The sequence below is a fragment of the Lutra lutra genome, chromosome 8 (genome assembly GCF_902655055.1).
Source record: "Lutra lutra chromosome 8, mLutLut1.2, whole genome shotgun sequence".
NCBI lineage: Eukaryota > Metazoa > Chordata > Mammalia > Carnivora > Mustelidae > Lutra > Lutra lutra.
In genome coordinates, this window is record NC_062285.1 from 82,808,543 (window position 1) to 82,830,247 (window position 21,705).

Consider the following 21,705-nt stretch of genomic DNA (forward strand, 5'->3'; position numbering starts at 1 on the left):
CCAACTCTCGGATTATTATAGCAACAGATCTAGCACTGGTCTCTTGGATTCCAGGTTTGCCCCTTTCTAATCCATCCTGCACTTTACATGATAATGCTATACCAAAAGAAAATCTGCAACAGCAAGCTAGAAAATAAAAATCTCAGCCTGACATTCCAAGGCCAGACACAATACAGCTCCAAACAGCATCCCAGTGTTTTCTGTGTTGACATCACTCACCAATGCGTAGTTCTCACTAGTAATCACACACATTATACACCTTCCCAGCCTTACCAATTTAACCTACCAGCCATTTATATCAACCCATCGGAACTCCGTCTATACACTTAAATCTAGCTCAACTCCCACATCTTCCTTTAAGCCTTTCCCGGACCACCTGGCTTCATTTGACTCTTCCTCCCAGGCTTTCTTGTGACACCATCTGACAGACAACTAGGATCTTTTTTTTTTTTACCCCATTAACTCCAATTTACATACACATATATACATGTAACTTTACACATTTAATCCCAACTTACACCTAGCTGTTATAGAAAAGTAAAAAGGTCATGGGAGAGGTACACTCATCAACAAATGCTAAGAAACCCTTTATTTCTCCTGGATAAAGGTGGCTCTACAGGGATGTTTACATCTGCCCAGTCTCCAGGGCCTCCAACTCTCACTCTTCTAACCAATTTCTTTATTTTTCTACTGCTCATTTTGCCCCTTCCTAAATACATACCAGAGCTTTGAGAATTAAAAAAACTAAAATGGTCTATCACATTAAGGGGAAAAACATTTAAGAAATACAAAAAGGGTTCTCTAAACCCTTTTTGAAGACCTAGGACCTAGGACTAAGTTCATGTTTTCTCCACCATCTCTCCTTTTTTTTTTTTTTTTAAAGATTTTATTTATTTATCTGAGAAAGAGAAAGAATGAGAGAGAGAGAGAGCATGAGAGGGAGGAGGGGCAGAGGAAGACACAGACTCCCCGCTGAGCAGGGAGCGGGATATGGGACTTGATCCTGGGACTCCAGGATCATGACCTGAGCCCAAGGCAGATGCTTAACCAACTTAGCCACCCAGGCAGAACACCACCTCCCTCTTTTAACATAGTTTTTTTGTTGCTTTTTTTCCTTGAAACTCCTTGAAGGTTGAAACCATAGTTCATAGTTACATTGTACCTAATGAATTAGCATAAACTGCTTCACGCACGTAAGAATCATATATTATAGTCTAAAACTCTGTCATGAATATAAAGAAGAAATATAACATCCATGAATTGTTCTAAGCATTATACAGCTATCCCCAATTATAATATTATGGTATTAATGTACCCACCAATTTTAAATATCAAATATATAGTAATACATTCTAAGATTCTTGGTGGCAGTTATGTCACATTCCCTATCTCTGCTCATAGTTCAAAATGTGATTATCTATGAAGAAACAAAATATTTTTCCTCACTTGCAAACTTAAATGTCTATGTCAAGCCAGAATTCCCCTCGCTGCAGGTTGATTTGAAATTCCAAGCACACATTAGATCCGACTATCGCAGATACTGAAAAGAAACTTCATTAGTCAAAAATCAAACACTACTCTATTTGCATATCTAAGAAAAAGTTCAATTTTCAGAACTTAAAATTTTAAGTCAAGAAAAAAAGCAGTATGAAAATATAACCTCACAAAATCTACACTACTTTTATTACCCTGTGAAGACTTTTTGATTCCCAATTCTGCCGCATAAGACAATGACCTTTAAATAATCAGAACAAAGTTTCTCATTGCTCAGAGAGCATTGTTTTAAGATTTGCTTGTTACTTTAAGTTAACCATCTTAAAGCTTTGAAGCACAAAGGGATAGTCAATGACACATCCATTTTAAGCTACCATGACCTGTCATTACAGAGTCATTAAAAAGTATTTTCAAGGAGTAAGCAGAAAGCTTTGTAACTTTCAAATATATTAAGACTAATCTCTGTATTTCATAAGCTATTTGGATATTGAAAGCTATACTTCATAAATTATAAAACCCACTGATAATTTTCTGCATTCTTCCTAAAGATAAATAATATGAATTATTATGAATATGTTAATATGAATTAACGTATTGTATATATGTGTTTTTATACAGACACTATAATTTCTAAGCTGGCTAGCTTAAGATATACAGAAAAAAAGGGTGCCTGGGTGGCTCAGTCGGTTAAGCAGCTGCCTTCAGCTCAGGTCATGATCCCGGAGTCCTGGGATAGAGCCCCACAACAGGCTCCTTGCTCAGCAGGGAGCCTGCTTCCTCCCCTCTCTCTCTGCCTGCCTCTCTGCCTACTTGTAATCTCTGTCAAATAAATAAACAAAATCTTAAAAAAAAAAAAAGTATTATACAGAAATAGTTTTTGGCAGTGTGCCATTTTGAACCACCACCACCATTTGTTCAGAAGAGAAATAATCTGAGAGTTATATGTACCTTTGGGCACAAAAGTAGAAACTCAAGTTCTTTAGGCCCTTCTTCTTGCTAAGGGAACCTCCTAGGAACACCAGATTAGGAATAGCAGGAGGGTCAACATGTCTTTTATTGATCTATCTTCTCTCCTCCCATGAGAACAAAACCTACCCTATTCCTTGTATCACATCCTTTCTTATAATTTGATCAATAACCTCCTTTCTTCATCTAAGAAAGAACCAACAATGAGAAATACATCCACCAACATTAATCACTTGCCTACTTCAGACTTCTATCCTTTCTTCTCTGAACACTGTAAATATAGTTCCTGTTCCTGCGGTTTCTCATCTTGCTATCTTTGCAGCCTATAAGTTCTAAAGGCATGTTTCTGTTGTTTTATTATGTGGTGTGACAATGGAAATAGTAATTCTTCTCACTACTTTCACGTTTAAAATGAGATTCAGACATGGCAATATGCAAAAGCTTTTGGTAAACTGCAAAGTTTAAGACAAAAGTAGTGCCCCTATCATATGAGAATGAAAAAGCATCCTTAATTGCTCATATACAAGTAAGCAAAAAATTTCTAGGAAATTACGGCCCACATTAGTGATTTAACTAATCTTAAAAGAAATTAGTCTGATACACCCAAAAAGAAAAAAAAAGTAGCACCTTCCATTCAGCAAATCATATATTTGTCAATAATCATTTTACTGCAAGAAGTTTAATGAGTGATATATTTCTCTATCATACTCAATTTTACAACAAATTTTACTTTCATAATATAAATTATTACTATTTTCAGACACAATTATTGGCTGACTATTAATATCATGATTAAAACCCAGTAATTTAAAACTGTCATCAGAATTAAAGTAAAATTATTATAGCTTTTGTAATATTGTCCTCATTTTCCTGAGAAACTTACTTGGGCATGACACTCAAAGAAGATTCTAATTTGTTTAAGTCAACATAAAAGAAAAATCTAATCAAAATGGCTAGTAGAACAAAATTCAGGCTTTCAAAAGGCTCAGTTCTGAAATAAAATTTTCAGCCCACACAGAATAACATTTTGTACTACTGAATAAATGTTCATCTAAGAATGTACACACATTCACAGGAATTAAAATATTGCTGAGAATTACAGTGTTACTCCTATTCTTAGAAGATTAACTAGCCTTAATGTATAGTAAAACTACTGGATAAAAATAAATGAACTCTATCAAAAAAAAATTTTTTCAGAAATATCAAGACTACCTTCAAAAAAATGCCCTTTTCCTGACAATACAACTTCACTTTAATACAGAATGAAAATAGCCACTAGGAAAATACCTGATGACGCTGCACTTTACTTATGCCTTTATTTTTTAGGCCATCTAATAATGTACAGCACAATCTCCAAATTAAAGATGTAACTGAAAATTATCCAGAGAAGAACTACATCATGAAATCCTCCATGCCTGGATCTTACTTCTGCCTTCTTTCTATATCCAAATGCAATCATTCCTAATACCTATAAATAGCCCTTGACATTTTACATAAATATCATTCTGAAAAATCTTAAAACCATACAGGTAATTATAATTTAATGGAATTGTGGTGTGATCTTAAAAATATCACTTAGTAAAATACTTTATTGGGCCCAATGAAATAAAGGTGGCTTTAGCTAGGTATCTGTTATTATTAATAAACTATGGACATCTCAACCAAATCTTCTATTTAAGCATTCTTTTCAAGCTTCAGTTCCTTAAAATTAAATAAAAAATTTTAGAACAAGCTCTTAAGTTAATAGTTTCTAATTTAAAATGAAGATAAAACCACTTTTATTTTCCCCTTGGGAAGTAAAAAATTTTCCTGCATACTGTTGACCTCAAGCATTGTATTTGTCTCCAGGTACCACCAAGTGAACCCGGAACAGAAATTAATTCAATATTCTTTAGAATTAAAAGTCAGGACTGACTGGTCATCTCTCCTTTGTAAGCTCTAGTGAAAGCCTTTTATTCAATCACAACCAACCATAAAACATCTGTATTTTAAAGACTTAGACATATTTAAATAAACTAAGGCAAATTACAATGCTCCAACAGATGTTTGTGAAATAATTAGTATTTATTTGTTGGTTTTTACTTTCAGCTCTGTCATTGTTTATCCAACTGTAACCTAGCTTCACATTACTTTTGCTTATTAACAGCTGTGGTTAAAATATACATGAACAGAATTCACTTTAAAAGAAAAAAAATATGGTAACATGCTGAAGACAAAATACTGTAATACCCTATCACCGAGGACCAAACATGTAATTGTGACCATCAATGATCTAATTTCCAAATGCATGTATGTCCAGGCAAATAACATAAGAAAACTATGAGTGTTATCTTTCCTCTCAAAATTAGGACACTATATAAAGTCAGTATTATTTGATAGACCTTAAAAAATTATGAGCATATCTAGAGATACAACTATTCAACCGAAGATTAATTACAACATTCAAATTAGCAAGGAAAAAATCAAAATTAAAAAACTCACTTTATATAGTATCTTGCACCTTCAAAAGTATATGCTTCTTCCCAGCCAGTAGGCAAATCTAAAAAACATACATTTTACAATTAGTATTACTTCAATGGGATAGCAAAATAAGTTTCAATCCATTTTACTTATTCATTTCCATCATCAGCTATTTCCATTTATTATGTAAATTTCTAAAAAAAAAATGTTGAACTGGTAACAAAACTCATAGTGAACAAAATATCACTTTTGGAAAAATGGAGATTCAAATTAAAAGCCACCAGAAAAGAATGAACAATATTAGAGATTATCTTACATGATTATAAACTTTAATGATCAGTGAAAAGGAACTACTACTCTCTGGCATCCCAAAAAAGCAAGGGAAGCCTTCTAATCCTAGGTAAAATACTCATGATGGCTGGCCAAAAAAACAAAACAAAACAAAACAAAAACAACACCAAACCCCACATTAAAGGCAACACCTGCTTCTTCTTAGATATAAGTGTGTTTATTTAAGACCATACATTTCAGCTACATAAATGAATCCATCCAGGAAGTGTCACTGATAAGAAAGAACTTCCTAAGTATTCAATTAGGGGAAAAGAGTTCTGACATCACATACTCTATACATGTATGTTTCTACAGATTAGGCTAAAATGTGTGAAGTTACAGGTGAATGATGATCATTGTATATGCTATACATTGCAAATGACAAATGGCTTCGATTTAAACATAATATCTGAAATGAAAACCAGTGACGTGTGTATAAAACCACAAAGTCAAAAGCATACCAAACCAGGAGAAAACAAAACAAAACAAAAAAACGATAATCATATCTTAAAAATTAATGTGAAATCAAAAAAAGAATAGAATTTCTCTGTAGTGTGAATGTTCTCAATTCTGTGGGGGTAAACAGGATACAAATTCATATCACACATAACCAAAATAAGCATGAAATAATTCCACAAGATGATTAGGCTAAATAACTTAAATACCATATTGTCCTTTGCGAAATAAGTTTATTATCTATAAGGCAAAAAGTCCACGAGAGTTGAAATATATATGCAAAACACTGAAAGGTGCATATTGAAGTCAGAGACTGCGGAGGGGAGTTAAGAAATATGACAGTGTATTAGTCAGAAATGTCTTAAAAACCTCACCATGCTTGCTTTCCCTTTCCTCCTCCACCTTTTTGCAAATTTGGAAATTAGTCACTTCAATGAACTCCAGAATTTAATAGAGAAGGCAGGCTTGTTCCATATCCTGGCCCCTCTAAGAGAGTCCCAGAATCTCAGAGTTGGAGAGAAAGTATCCCAGAGGGCAGCTCTGAAGGACTGCTGAAGCCAGCCTCCCCTCCGACCCGAACAGTTCTCGAGCCTCTCCCAGGACGAGACCCAGAGGCCGGCCAGTGAGAGAACACATGTTACATTTCAAAGACAAACAAGTTTCACGAATGTAAACAAAGAGCGCCCAAAGAAAGCCAGACCAGCCGGGAGGCTCCAGTCCACCTTTCTGCAGCTCAGCTCCTGCTCGACATGGCAATGAGCTGGCCCAGGCTCCAAGGAGATGTGCCTCCCCGCCGACCCTCTCCGATGAGGGCCCAACTGCGAGGCACCCCCTCGCATCCCAACCGCCTCCGGGCTGCTGCCGGGGACCGAGAGTCTCGCCGGCCGGCAGCTGCAGCTGCAAATACGTCCTCGGGCTCCGGCGGCGGCTCCGGTGGCAGGAGGGAGAGCGCTACTGTCACAGAGAGACTCGCAGCACCCCCGAACTCCTCTCCTCCTCCTCCTCAGTCACCTCCCCACAAGTCCCACCTAATGGGAGGAGGAAGCCGCACGACTGCAAGCAGCTGTCCGGGGAACAGGAAGGCGATGTGGACACCCTGACCCCGGCGGACGAGGGCCAGGGTCCCGGGTTGCACGGAGGGGAGTGGGCAAGGACTTCCTAAAGGTTGAGAGGGGGTGAGATCGGGCGCGGGGATGCGGGCGGAAGGACTGAGGAGCAGCCGCGGGAGGAAGCACTCGGGATCTCGAATTCCCGGGAGAGGGGGGTCGGCCTCCTTGGGGGCGTCGGGGGTCCAGGTTTGGGAAGGGGGAGAGGGCCCGGGAGGAAGGCTCCGTTCTCCAAGTGGCGATGAAAGGCGAAGGAGAGGGCAGCGTTCAGACTCCAGAGAAGTCCGGCGGCGGGGCCCCCGCGGCCCCCGTACCTGCGGCCGCCCCCGCCGGCCTCCGCCCCACCGCGCCGCCTCCCGGGGACGGCGGCCGGGGGCAGGTCGCGGGGCGGCGGGCTGCCGGGGCGCTGCCGCCTCCTCCCGGCGGCGCCCAACTCCGCTCGGGCCCGGCCGCGCTCCGCGTTACCTGCGCTCTGCCGCCGGTGCCCGGTAACCACGGCCTCGCCGGTGACGGGGTGCAGCCAGGTGGTGCTCTTCGCCTCCTCGCTGCAGGGATGAGAAAAGGGGCAGACACCGGGCGTGAGATGGGGCTCCGGGGGAGCCGGAGGGGCTGGAGCAGCGCGCACCCGGCGCCCTCCTCGCCTCCCGCCGGCCTCCCGCACCTCCCGGGCCCCCCGCACCGCGCCCCTCTTTACTTGATGAAGAAGACTCGGCCGCCCCTGGTGATCCCGTAAGTCCAGGAGCGGGGTAGGGAGCAGATCCACTCCAGGTTCAGATCCGCCGCCATGTCTGATCCCCAGCCGCCGCCGCCGCCTTCTCCTGCCTGCCGCCGCGGCTGCCGAGGGAGGAGGGAGCGAGCGAGCGACGAGCGGAGGGAGCGCGGGGAGCGCGGAGCGAGCGCGGCCGGAGCGCGCCTCCCCGGCCCGGCGCGCCCCCGCGCGCGCCCTACCCCCTCGGGCGGCGCCCGCCCCGCCAGCCCCGCCAGCCCCGCCGCCCGGGCTGGGTCGGGCCCGCGTCGCCGCCCCTCCGCATCCTCCGCGGCCGCCCGCCAGCCGCCCCGCCGCGCGCTCGGGGGATGGGCGAGCCAGACCCCTCCCTCGCGCCCCTCCCGCGCTGCCCCCACCCCGCCCAACAAAGGTTCCGGGATCGATAGAGGAAAAAAAAAAAAAAAAAAAAAAAAACCGCGTCCTGCCCCCAGGGCTTTGCCCGAAGGCTTCCCAGCCTGGATCGGGAGTCACCGGGAGCGTAATCCCTGCGCCCCAGATTGCTCTCTCTTTAGAACAACAGCAACCCAGCCGCTGGGCTTTGTTTTTTTAGAGCTATTGGGTATCAGAGGTTTTTCAAAAAATATATATATCGCTTTAAAATAGAAAACTGTTTTATGAAAGCACACGGAAGGCTTTTCCTGTTTGTGTTTTGTGTGCCAGATATCAAAGGTTTGACGAGTTACCGTGGGCCCATGAAATAGGAGTAGACTCAGACTTGACAAAACAAGTTTGCCTCTTCTTAGGCCCCTTACATCATATGATGTTTTATAAAATAAAACCTTGACTTTTTCTATTATTTTTTCTTTAAAGTTTCGCTTATTATCAATCTGAATTTCTACTGTCCCCTATCTCCTATAAATTACAATGATAGCCCAACTTTATAGAGTCTTTGCGACGGTGCACATTTTAAAATCCCCACAACAACCCTATGGATTCTATAATTAATCCCCATTTTACAGATGCAAAAAATGGAAGTTTAAAGAAACAATAACTTGCCCAAGGTCACAGTAGTGACAAAGCCTGAATTCAAACTAGCTCTAGTATTTAAAAAGTCTGTTTGTATAGCCACATTGCTGTACTTAATTAAAAAGTCTTGTTTCCCCTGTACTCCACCCCCTTTTTATTCTTTAAACAAGCAAAGGGCAGAATGCAATGCAACTGAGATCTCCGGGAACACCACCTCCGAGTACTTGCCTCTTCTGTTTGTCTCTGGTCCTCTGCCACACTTGAAATTGCTTATGCATCTTTGCAGCAAGATGACTCATTACAACAGGATACACAGTTCAATAATAATAGTACTACTTGAAATTCCTGTAACACCTTTTCTGACCAGTCTTGGGTGCCTCCTGAAGCTTTATCTCATTCATCTTTCCAGTAGCCGGAAGAAGCAAATCATCTCTTTTAACATTTAAAGTAACTCAGGCACAGAAAGGGTAAATGACCTTGGCCAAACCCATATCCAGCAAGTCAGGTGGGGCCTGGATGAGAATGCAGTTTCATTGGACATTTTCTCTCATAATCTAATTCCCCAAGGCCAGCCTGTCTTTGGTGAAAAGAAGTCTGCAATTACTGCTATAATTTTCCTGTCCATCTGCATACACAGGGAAAAAAAAAAAGCACATCACTTTAATGTTTTCTCTTTTTGGTTCCATTGCATTCTCCTCTTTCATTTTGCTACTTATTACTTCTTGACATCTTATCTCCTGCCCAGTCTCTGGAAAAAGTGCTTTTTTTTTTTTTTGAAGTCAATGAATAACTAGCAGAAAATGTTCTACATTACCATCAGTTGGTCACTGGTTATTACATAGCAAGAAAATCAAGATCTATTCACTTTATATTGTACTATCATTAGAAATTTAAAAATCTAAAGTGAATCTTTCTAATACCATAGTAACTTTAAAAATCTACTGTTAGTCCAGCTATGGTACTTGAGTTTTTGACTGCGTACCATTAAGAATTCCTTAGGTTGGCCATACATTGTATGGGGATTCCTTTTAGCTGTGAATCTTTGATTTTACAAGATTCATTAGTGCAAGGCATATTTCAAAAAGTGATATTTGCTTAATAAAAATGTGTGTCTTAGGGGCGCCTGAGTGGCTCAGTCAGTTAAGTGTCTGCCTTTGGCTCAGGTCATGATCTCTGGGTCCTGGGATCAGTTCCTGCATGGGGCTTCCTGCTCAGCAGGGAGTCTGTTTCTCCCTCTCTCTCCCTCAGCCCCTCCCCGCTGCTCATTCTCTCTCCCTCTCTCTCTCTCTCTTAAATAAATAAATAAAATCTTTAAAAAAATAAAAATAAAAAAAATTTTAAAAATGTGTATCTTAGGGTGCCTCTGTGGGTTTAGTGTCAGACTCTTGATATTGGCTCAGGTCATGATCTCCAGGTGATGGGATGGAGTCCCACGTCAGGCTCTGTGTACAGTGGGGAATCTGCTTGAGATTCCCTCTCCCTCTGCCTGCCCCCCCCAAATAAATAAATATTCCCATGTGTATCTTAAGAAATCATGTTCACAGTGTTTAAATTGTAACCTCAAATCTTAAGTACAATTCTGTATGTCCCCAAGTTTAGAAAAGCAGTAAATAAAAAACTAAAAGATATACGTACAAAATGAGGCATGCTTCTGATTTGGAGAAATCACAGCCCTCAGGCCTTCAGGGAGCCAGGAAAAGCAGCTTCATACATTAGAATGTTGTGTTCTCTGGATAATGTTCATCCTTAATGAATAAAATAGCATTTTTCTAAAAATTGTCCTAGAATGCCCTTTGTCTGAAACTTTATTGCCTTATCCTGGTCTGTTTTGCCTTTTAATTATATGTGCTTGTGTGTCTCCCTCACTGCAGGAGTCTGGGAGTCATGTCTTCCCCATCCCAACCTCGACTCAGTACTCAAATGGTTATTGAATTTCATTTTCTTCCCATTGCCTCCACCTCCCAAATGAGTTATTTCCCAATAACATATCCCCTTTTTATCTCCCCGTACCTCTTCAGTAACTGACTCAGACATAACCTCATATCTAACCTCTGCTTTTTGTTGCATTTTTTTCTACATTTCTATACTGAGACTACTTAATTTCTCATGTCATGATCTACCTTTCTGAGGAGTATCATCCTATGACTATTGACGCTTCTCTGAAAAAAAAAAAAAAAAAGAGGTTCCAAAGTATTGAGCACTAAAAATAAACATCACTCCATTGATAGTTAGAGGACAATCATTGTCCTAAAGAGTTTCCAATTCAAACAGAGAAATACACATGGTAATAAGGACAACTCAAATAAAATTTCTTAAAATATGTGGAAGGAAGAACAAGGTGACATCTAGGAAAACAGCAAATCAATTTCCCCCTTTTTTAATAAAAGGGAATGAAAAAAGCATGAATTCTGGAAAACAGAGAGACTCTTGAGAGAGAAAAATTCTTTTATTAGCAAGAAACATCTATTCATACATATTAGTATTTATTAAAATCTACCAACAAAGTTTTGTGATTTGATTAGGTTGTCTCTTCAAATATATTTGCATTACCTTATATATTTTGTTACATTTTAGTTCACGAAAATAAAATATTGTAAATAGTTCCTTTAGCAAGTCATCTATTCAGTATTGTAGATCCTGAAAAGTTATAAGGAAGGGCAAAACAGAGGATCCAATTAGCTTAGTGGAAATCTAGGCAGAAAGGGATGGCAATTAAGGGTCCAAGACAGGTAAGAAAAATATTATTTGGAACTTGATTTATTAGGGATTTTTTTTTTTTTTTTGAGAGAAAAAGAGAGCATGTTGGGGGAGGGGCAGAAGGAGAGGGAGCAAAAAATCCTAAGCAGCTTCCATGGCCAGCTCAGAGCCAGGCTTGGGGCTTGATCCCACAACCCTGAGATCATAACCTGAGCCAAAATCAAGAGTGGGACACTTAACTGACTTAGCCACCCAGGCACCCCAGGATTTTTTGGCTTTTGGGTTTTTTTTCCCTGTTAAGGCCTAAATTGATAAGAGAGTTATGGATAAAATTATTTTGCCCATTCATTCAACAACAGTATAGAGACTCCCTACTATATATGGTGTGCCTGCCATGCTGCTCGGCCATAGCAATTCAAAGACTTGGCCTGCTTGGAGCAGCTTAGAAAGGGAGAAGGAGAAGTAAATATTTAAGTACATTGGAGAAGCAGCATCTCTATCCGTGTCATAGAAATAAACCTTCTGTACCAGTTGTTTTCTGAAGGGTGTCCTGTGAAACACTCAAGACCTATCTCAAAGTACAGTTTTTTAATGTTGATGTTTTGGAGAGCTCTTCAGTTATGAACAGGGATAATTGGGGGAAATATGTAGCAGCACTCCTTACCCTGCTGCTGCTGGCCGATCCCTCCGATCTCTATGGTTCTAGACTCAGTCGGCATCTGCCTGGAGGCTTGGAAAGAAGTTTGAAAGGGAGTTCAAAAATGTCTTCAAGGAGCTTACAGCTGAACCCCTGGACTTGTTCAGATTAAACACCTCTTCCTCTACCCTAGTCAGCAAAGCTTCAATCATCTCCTTCTCTCTTTGCTGTAAAAGAGAAAGACCAAAATTCAAATGGCAGAGATTTAAGAAAGGAAGTAGGTTATCATGCAGGGGCAGGGGGCAGCACAGAGTGAGTCAGCAGTCTGGCTGAATTATATGCTTGGCTTTGCCATTACTTAGCTGTGTGACTTTGAACACATCATTTAAACTCCACTCCTCTCAGTCCTCTGAACCCTCATCTGTAAAGTAAGAGTATTAGTCTATTTAAGACATTACTTAAGGGGCGCCTGGGTGGCTCAGTGGGTAAGCCTCTGCCTTCAGCTCAGGTCATGATCTCAGGGTCCTGGGATCGAGCCCTGCATCGAGCCCTGCATCAAGCCCTGCATCAAGCCCTGCATCAGGCTCTGTGCTCAGTGGGGAGCCTGCCCCCCCTCCACCCACGTCTGATTGCCTCTCTGCCTACTTGTGATCTCTCTCTGTTAAATAAATAAATAAAATCTTTTAAAAAAAAGACATTACTTAAGATCCTTTCTCCCTCTAAAGTCTTCTGCTTTACTGGGTATCATATAAGACTGATAAATCACTGACCTCTACCTCTGAAACTAACAATGCATTTTATGTTAAGTATTTGAATTTAAATAAAAAATGAAAATTTAAAAAAATAAAGTGTTCTGCTTTGATGGGGGTGAGCACTCCGACAGCTGAAGGTGGGGATGTTTTGTCATAGTGCACAAACATGAGCAGGACACCTGCTATATAGAACAGCTTGGGATTTTCTGCCACTCAGATGGTTTGTTAATAGAGAAGTTTGGAAGAGCAGTTTACAAAGTTCTTTCACGTGTAATATCATATTTAACTTCTACAAAGGGCTCTGTAACATCAACATGATTAGCACATTATAAACAAAAAATGGGTTCCATGAAGATACTATGTAACACAGCCATTAAATGGCAGACTTAGGGTTTGTACCTGTTCTTTCGGATGTTAGAGTTGAAATTCCGTCCACAAAGTATTCCCGTTCTCACCAAGCCTCCTTCCTTTCGTCCTCTTCCTTACCGCAGTCACTCTCCTACCTATTGCAGGTGATGTCTGCTCTCATCACCTCACTTCACCTGCTGTTCTGGGTCACCAGTGTCCTCCTGCAGACTGCCAAGTCTGGTGGATGCTTTCAGTTCTGAGCTTTCTTGACTTCCCTGCTGTGTTCACATGTCACCACTTCTACTCCTTTGAGACTTTCTGCTTTTGACTTTCATGATGCACTTCCTTGAGGTTCTCCTGTTCTTGCTGTCAGCCATCCGGTCACCAGAGAAGCTTACATTTAATTATTGATTCCTAGGCCTCTCTCCAGACCCAGTCAACCAAAACCTCTGAGGAATCTACATTTAACAAGCACTTTGGTGATTCATATATATGGTAATTTCTGAGAACGATGCCCAGTATGATAATAATTCCTAAAACTAAGTTTCCAGCCTAGATCTCTCTCCTGAGTTCTTGACCATATACCAAGTTTCTTTGTAGACATGTTCCTTCCGGAATATTCTTTCTGGATGTTCCTCAAGTATGTCAAACTCAAGATTCCAAAACAAGTCACATTTCCTCCAAATATGCACCATCCCAATGTGGTCCCCTCCAAGTGAATGGTAGCAGCCTCCAAACAAATGGCCACATCAGAAACTTCTGAATCATCTTCCCACAACCAGTTGGTTGTAAATTCTTTAATTGTGCATTAAATATATCACAAAGTTATCTCTCTTCCTCATTTCCCGTATCCAGATATAAGCATTCACCACCGCACCAGAATGATCTTTTTAAAAATGCAAATCTGATTATATTCCTTTCTTGCATGAAATCCTCTCATGGCTCAAAAAACTTGGATGATAAAATGCAAAGCCTGTTGCCTCGCACTGGAGGCCCTTCTTGATCTGAGCCCTGCTCACCTGAATGTTAGCCATGTGGAATGGCCTACTGTTCTCTGAACAAATCAGCCTCTTTCAAGTTCCTGTACATGCTACTCTCTCTCCCTAGAATGTCTTCTGCTCTGTTTACCTAACAAACTACTACTTGTGTTTAAATTCTTAGCTCAAAAGTTATTTTCATTAAGAAACCATCCCTTATTCCTTTGGGGCAGTCTAGCTACTCCTTCTATATACACGCTCCCATATTTCCTTCACTGAATTGTTATTATAATCTGCATCTCCTTCTCCTCCCAAAGCGCCATAAAGAAAAACATTTTATTTATTTATCTTCATCACCTTGCTTTCAATAAATTTTATTTACACGAATGAATAATAGTACTGACATTTACATAGTGCCCTATATTTCACTCCATATTTGATATTTATTTCTGTTTGTATTGCAGCAACTTGCCAGTGAGTCATGTTTCCAGCCTTTCTCAGATTTAACATTCTCTTCAACTTTTTATAGACCATCCCTTATAGAAGAGGAAAAACATGGCATGGGCCCAAGAGCAGCATAGCAGTATATGAAAATAGCTGCTTTCCATAGAGCTGTCTACCTGCCTTAAAGAATATTCAGATTTGTAGTTATACTGAGTAAGATATTGAAGGGCAGGAAGGATTCAACATTGTATTTAATTTGGTAAGGGGATCTATGAAACCATCTTTTGGGTGAAAATTCTTCCCAGAAAAGTATTGATAAAATAATATGCAGTACTTATGAAATCAAATATCATAGCTAGGTGAACTGGAAAAGAAACACATAAGCTTATACAATAATCACAATTATGTGTATGGCTGTAAGTGATAAAGGTTATCAGATCTCAAGCCCTTAAGTTCAAAGAATAAATGAAAGGATGAAGGGGAATCCTTTCCTCCCTCATTGTTGGTATTTTACACAGTGCACCGGTACTCCCTGAACAATTTTTCTTAAAGTTTTAAGTCACTATTTGCTTAAAGCAAAAAATTTTTCCCACCTGATCATTTATGTCTTTTTATAGAAAATCATGTACACACACACATGTGTATATGTCTATTTTTTCAACCACTTTTCCTCAGTTTCGAATTCCTCGGTTTCCAATTATTTATTTCAGTTAAATATGTAGTTAGATAAACAGTAATCTGAATTGGATTATCTATAATTAATTGTAATGTATCATATAGCTCAAATTAAGGAAAATGCAATGTGAATGCAAATTTTTGTACTATCATAGGCACTGCCTTGTATATAGTTAGTATTCAGCAATTGCTTAGTAATTAAACGGACCTTAAAAGAACATGTACAGTGGTAGAGGAAATACTGGAGGCTTTTTACCAAAGCTTTTCTGTTTTGGGTACATTTTTTTAAAAATCTAGTGGTTATAAATACAGAGGTGTTTCATCAGTGGGATTTCTGATCCGAAAAACATGCATGTTTGACCTATGAAAATTAAAAAAATTATGAGTAATTATAATAGGGAATTAATAGGTGTACAATGAAAAGGGCTTAAAAATAAATCATAGCTGCTTAAATTTCTCTCTTTTCACATGGTTGTTTCTGGGTAACCGAAGGAAGAAGAGAGACTGAGCTGGAACACATTATAAGGAAAGCCTAGTAGTCCACTGGCAACCTACCCTGCTACAACCGTGTGACTATCTGAAACTAGAGAACAACACCGGTTAGAAACGTGTGTTACTCACTGCATCATTCTGAGCCCAACTTTACCATTTCTATAGAGAAGATAGAATTAGCTTTTTATGATTTTTATTAGACTATTTTTAAGGGTTTTGGGGGCAACTTTGATAAAAGGGTAATTTTCAGATTTTTATAATTGTCATACATTCATCATTGGCAAAATGCAATTATTTCTCTTTGTCGGCAATATTAAAAATGCTCAGATGCTATTCTAATTCTTGATAAAATGAAGGAATTGCTCATGCTCATAAGCAAAAAAATTGGTGCTAAATGTTTTGATAGCTGGAGAAATTTTTCTTTTTGAACAATTTTTTAAAAGATTTTATTTATTTATTTGCCTCTTTTAGGTCGCAGTTTAAACACGACCTCCTCCAGGAAGTCTTCCCTCCTTACCCCATCTAAAGTAGGTCCCTCTTTCTCTGGTGTTCTCTATCACAGCACCTTGTCTTCGTTTTAGCCTTTGTCACTATTTGTAGTTACATATTGATTTGTTTATATTTCTTTATTTTAAAGATTTTCTTTTTTTATTTTTAAAGATTTTATTTATTTGACAGCCAGAGATCACAAGGAGACAGAGAGGCAGGCAGAGAGAGAGGGTGAAGCAGGCTCCCTGCTGAGCAGAGAGCCTCATGCGGGGCTTGATCTCAGGACCCTGAGATCGCGACCTGCTCCGAAGGCAGAGGCTTAACCCACTGAGCCACCCAGGCGCCCCGAAATTTGTCTTTTTATACTATTATGCACGCTATGGTAACTAATCTTTATTACATTTCATTGGGAATTCTTTGTATGCAGTTTATTTATTCATCCAGTTCAAGTACTAGACTCTTCATGAATCTAGTATATATCATATACTAGGCTAGGGATAGTGAGGACACAAAGAAATATAAATTCAGATTTTGGCCTTCAAGGTGTTACAATCAAGTTGGCGTATAAAGGAGTAGGGAAAAGATAAACACACAAATATTATAACAGTATAATAGATATTGCACAAGATGAAAGATAGAAGTTTGTGAAAAGGGCATCTATCCTGCAACCACGAGGAAAGGTGGACAAGGAGGCCTTCCAGGAAAAGGTGGTACCTGAGTTACTGTTGTTAATTAACATTATCTCTACAGGGATGTCTTGAAACTGGTGAGTTACACCATAAGCTGATTCTGCCTTTCTTCCTCCCTCCCCCAGCTCTGGTAAGGTCTTAGGTACAAGAGGTCCAGGCCCATGTGTAGCAGAAATTCATTATTTACCACAACATTTCTTCTTCTCTATTAGATTCCAACCACCACCACCGTGCCCACCCCCGCATGCCTGCCACTGATTTTTTGCTGGATGTTCAAATGCTTGAAATAAAGATGTAGTTCTCAGGCACCCTTTTAACCTAGGTGCGAGCCCTTGGATTGGGTTTTGATGAGTGGGATATAAACAGAGAAATGTATGGCAGATTATGGGATATCTCCTTAAAAGATGGTCTGCAAATACTTAGTCCTGCTTTTTCCCTCTTCCTCAACTTGCTGCTTGGAATCTGGATGAGATGGTTGTAGTTCTTTGTTGGGTGAAGAAGACAAAGGACACCTAGGGATGCCAGAGCAGACACCTGGATGTAGCCTGGGTCCCTAAGGATTGTAGGCAGCAGAGCCAATGTAACTGCTCTGAATTTACAAGTGAAGGAGAAATCAATTTCTTTCTTGATTAAGCTAATACTATTTTGTAAGGGTGTGTGTCTGTGTGTGTGTGTCTTCTGTTACTCTCAGATGAACCTGATCTTATCTAAAATGTCATGTCTTATTTACTTATTTATTTATTTTTAAATGATTTTATTTATTCATTTGAGAGACAGAGAGAGAGAAAGAGATAGAGAGAGCACAAGCAGGGAGAGAGTCTGAGGGAGAGGGAGAAGCAGACTCCCCACTGAGCTGGGAGCCAGACATGGGTCTCCAATCCCAGGACCTGGAGATCACGACCTAAGCTGAAGGCAGACGCTTAACACAGTGAACCACCCAGGTGCCCGGTGTCCATCTTATTTAACAGTGCTTAGTACCTGTTGGTTGTTCAATAATTTTTATTTTATTTTTATTTTTTATTTTATTATTTTTTAAAATAATTTTTAAATGAATGAACGAATGTATGCATCTCCAAACACGACAAAATTTCACACATAAAATTTCCCTCATGCCTCAGTAACTCTTAATTTTTCTTTTAGATGAACCAGATTCTCTCAATGCTTCCCTTATTATTTACTGAGAGTAAAGCAGACTCTTACAGAAGCTGCTTTAACTTATTCTGGCAATTAGATTATTAGTGTCTTTGATATCTTACTTTGAACTCCAATTGTCAAAAGTTAGTTAACCTTCCAGATGCCCATATTACTTACTCTCTTTATAGACTTCATATCACCAGTATGTTATATTGCAAACAAAAAGCAAAATAGACAGAAAATTTGAACCAAAATAAGTACCTTTACCAACTGTCCCCTGATGGACATATGTTGTGTTGCATTTATGTTCTGTCTACCCAGCTCTCAAGGAGAGGCTCAGAAAACTAACCATGCCAGAATTTTACCAAAATTCTCCCAAAAACACAGTCTGCAGAAAACTTCTACTTATTAGGGGCAAGACAAAGTTGTCAAGAAGATTTATAGCATATAGGTTGTTTTACATGTAATGAAGTCTAAAGAGTAAACATTTCAGAAAACATTAAAAAAAAAGAACTTTCAAATTGTTCCGGTCCATTACTTGGTAGTGCATTTTTATTAAACATTTTGAGCTGCAGCAAAGAGCACTGACTCAGAGATCTAAGCTTTGTGCAACTTTGATGCAGGTTATTTTCACTTTCTGTCTCTCCGTAAAATGGTGGAACATTTACCCATCACATTTCGTTATGTGTGCTGAAACAGATAACATCTTGAAATAGCTTGAGCTGCTCAGATATAAATGTTTAAAATAAAGATGGCATTTTCCTAGATTAGAGAAGAAAGAAAGGTAATTTAAATTAGTAGTAATTTACATGCTGTTCCCATCTCTGGGCAGCTTGCTGTGATTTTTCCTCTGTAGTTCATCACTTATTTTCAAAATGATTATTCAAAAATAAAACTGGAACAGCAGTTGTTTCCTTCTGAAATAGTTGTATAGGAGAATAGTTGTCTATGAAATTATGCTTAATTTGCAAATGGAGATCAGGGGCTTTTAAAAACAGATGAAGGAAGGAAGGGGGAAGGAAGGAAGACAAGAAGACAGGAAGAAAGAAAGAGAAAAGAACAACACTATCCAAGGTTCTCATTATCTATGAGTTAATGCTTAGGAGCTCAAATTGATTTTTCAAAGTCTTTCTTTCTTTCCCTGATCAATACCCTTTTATAGAAAATTGTATTGGATAATTCTTTCTTTTGGACCAGAAGAATTGATCATCAGAAGTAACTTTCTTGGGGTGCCTGGATGACTCAATCACTAGAGCAAGTGACTCTTGATCTTGGGATCACAAATTCTAGCCCCAAGTTGAGGGTAGAGATTACTTGGAAAAAAAAAAAAAAGAAGAAGAAGAAGTAACTTTTCTCTTTTCCTATCCCTTCCTACTTACTGGTTAATGGTTGCAGTGCTGCAGGACTAAATAGAATCCAGTGCAATGTAGAATCAGAAGGGTGAGGCAAAGGAGACCATGAAGATGGGTTAGAGGAAAAGGCTGAGTGATTCACAGAAGGAAGGATCTTCATCAAGCAATAAGAACAGATCTCAAAATTGTTCCAGGTTATTTCTGTATCTAAATAGTAGATTTATTCTGTGCTGTATTCAAGAAAACCTCATCGAACCAAGATTACTCTGACTTGAATATGCCTCATTTTCTTGATCTTGTTTTATAGATGAGGAAAGAGAGGCAGAGCCAGCTACATCACTTATGGGGCTCATGAAAAATGAATATGTTGGGCTTCTTGTTCAAAAGTCATTAAGCATTTCAAGATGGCAGAAATAAGCAAACCACAGGATACCACTGAGGGCAGAGACCTGTGTGACTACACAGATTGTATGCCCATGAAACCACTCCTGAGAAGTGGTTGGCTAGGTTAAATTATTTGCTGAAGGTGATAAAACTGATTAGGAGTGGAACTAATCTCCTGATTCCTTTTAGTTTTTCTTTTTTTCCTCTACGTTTTATTATTTTTCCATATTCACTTCATGTTTAGCTTAGAATAGCATATACTTATTCATTTGTTCTTTAATAAGTATTTCTTGAACACAGACTGTGCAATGCACACTATATTAAGCATTGAAGAAACAATTATTAGACAATTAATTTCCCTAAGTACTACTTAATAATAGGTGCAGAAAAAGAACATCAGGGGAAAAAATCCATTTCTACAGAGGTCGTGGGGGGAAGGTGGAACTCTCAGATACTACTAGTGAGAGTTAAATAGGCTTTAATTTTTTGGAGGGCAACTTGGCAGTAATTAACCTTTTGTAATTAGTTTTTCTCCTTATTTAGTTGTGTTTTCCAATATTTCCTTTCTTTATTGAGATATAATTGACACACAACATTGTATATTGGTTTCAGGTCACCATTTCTTTATTGAGCATGTTTTATTTTCATAATGAAACAGAATTTTAAGTACTACTTGTACTAAACTATGAAATTCTGTTATCTTAAATACCTAGAAAAGAAGGGTAGCAATTCTACATTTTACCATTGGAAAAAAATTAATGATTAGATTTCAAATATAAAAGTTCATTATAAACTAAGTTAAATGTCCATCCTAAACTTGGGTGAATTGAGACATTCCCCTTGTAATTGAAAGTATTCTTCCAGGCCCTATCATCTAATCTCCCAACTAAAGTAGAAATGGACTTTGTTATCCCTGAGAAGTGATCCAAACTTACTGAATTTAGAGGTAAAATGTTTTTATTCATGCAATATTGAAATTACCTAAGTTACAACAAAGAGAAGCCAATTTGGAATCAGAACACCAATATTCTGTAACTAGAGGGAGAATCATGCGCGGTTAAAAAAAAAAAAAAAAAAAAAAAAAAAAAAAGGAACTGGTTTGTTCCTGAATAGATGCTCTCTAAAAATCCATCCAAATTGAATATTTGACTTTTGGCCACTTTACTCTTTATCTAGTTTGTGTTTGGTATCACCATTCACCAGAGACTCTGTTTTTATATGTATGTATACGAAAATTAGGAGTTCTTCACCCAGAGCACTCTTATGGAGACAGATCTGCCAGATTCTAGCCATAAAAATACCTAGGACAAATGCTTCATTCAGAACCTCACTTGACAACTTATTTTTATATTTGTATTATTGTGGGTTAAATTTTTGTTTTTATAATCATTACATTTTGTAAAGTGAAAAGGTAACTTTTGAAGACTTAATATGAAATTATAGAAACCAGAACACCCAGAAATAATGGTCTGGTGCCATTTTTAAATCTTGATTTTTGTAAGAAAAAAGAATAAGTAGAGAAAAATGTGTAGAGGATTATAAGAAAATGTTAGAAGTAATTATCTCTGGGGAAAAGCTTCTGATAAATTTCAGAATAACAAAATGATTTCTAAGAGAACAATTCCTTTAGGGCAGTACTGAATGCAACACACCGTTAGAAAGGAATTGGACACATCATGAGCATGTTGCCTGAAAGAAGCTATTGCATTGAGCCTGGGCATTCCTTAACTCTAAAATCCCATTTTGTTTTGTTTTTGGTTTTATATCTTGCCTGTAAATACCACCTAAATGCGGTAGTGGGTCTCAACAGTTTTTTGTAATTTTAAAAAAAGTCACTGACAATTGTTACCAGTTGTTAACTTTTGCTATCTCCTTTGACGGGGATATAAATACACACACACACACACACACACACATATGTATATGTGTATATATATGTATTCGTATCTATACTTTGATTCCTAGTAGCCATCTTCACCCTGCACCCCAGATTTCCAAGACAATTGGTTTAGGAATTACTGTTCTATATCTTTAGCATTTAATACATAAAGTTGGTTTAGTACACTGTGTAATGACAAAGATGGTGGTAAA

General features: G+C 39.0%; 1 protein-coding gene across 13 annotated transcripts in view; it reads right to left on the reverse strand.

Annotated features, from left to right (window-relative positions):
* Window positions 1-7,798, reverse strand: part of PLEKHA5 (pleckstrin homology domain containing A5) — a 227,994-nt gene extending 220,196 nt beyond the window's left edge. For 4 of the 13 annotated variants that reach the window (XM_047740351.1, XM_047740350.1, XM_047740348.1 and 1 more), the window contains exons 1-3: window positions 7,507-7,796; window positions 7,278-7,357; window positions 4,942-4,999 (exon numbers count right to left, since the gene is read on the reverse strand). In XM_047740351.1, coding sequence (XP_047596307.1) covers window positions 4,942-4,999; window positions 7,278-7,357; window positions 7,507-7,598 — 230 coding nt within the window. In that variant the 5' untranslated portion in view covers window positions 7,599-7,796. Of the gene's footprint in view, window positions 1-3,906; window positions 3,929-4,941; window positions 5,000-7,277; window positions 7,358-7,506 lie in introns of those variants that run through there. The other 9 variants (XM_047740354.1, XM_047740355.1, XM_047740353.1 and 6 more) reach the window with 5 other exon arrangements.
* Between the last annotated feature and the right edge of the window lie 13,907 nt (window positions 7,799-21,705).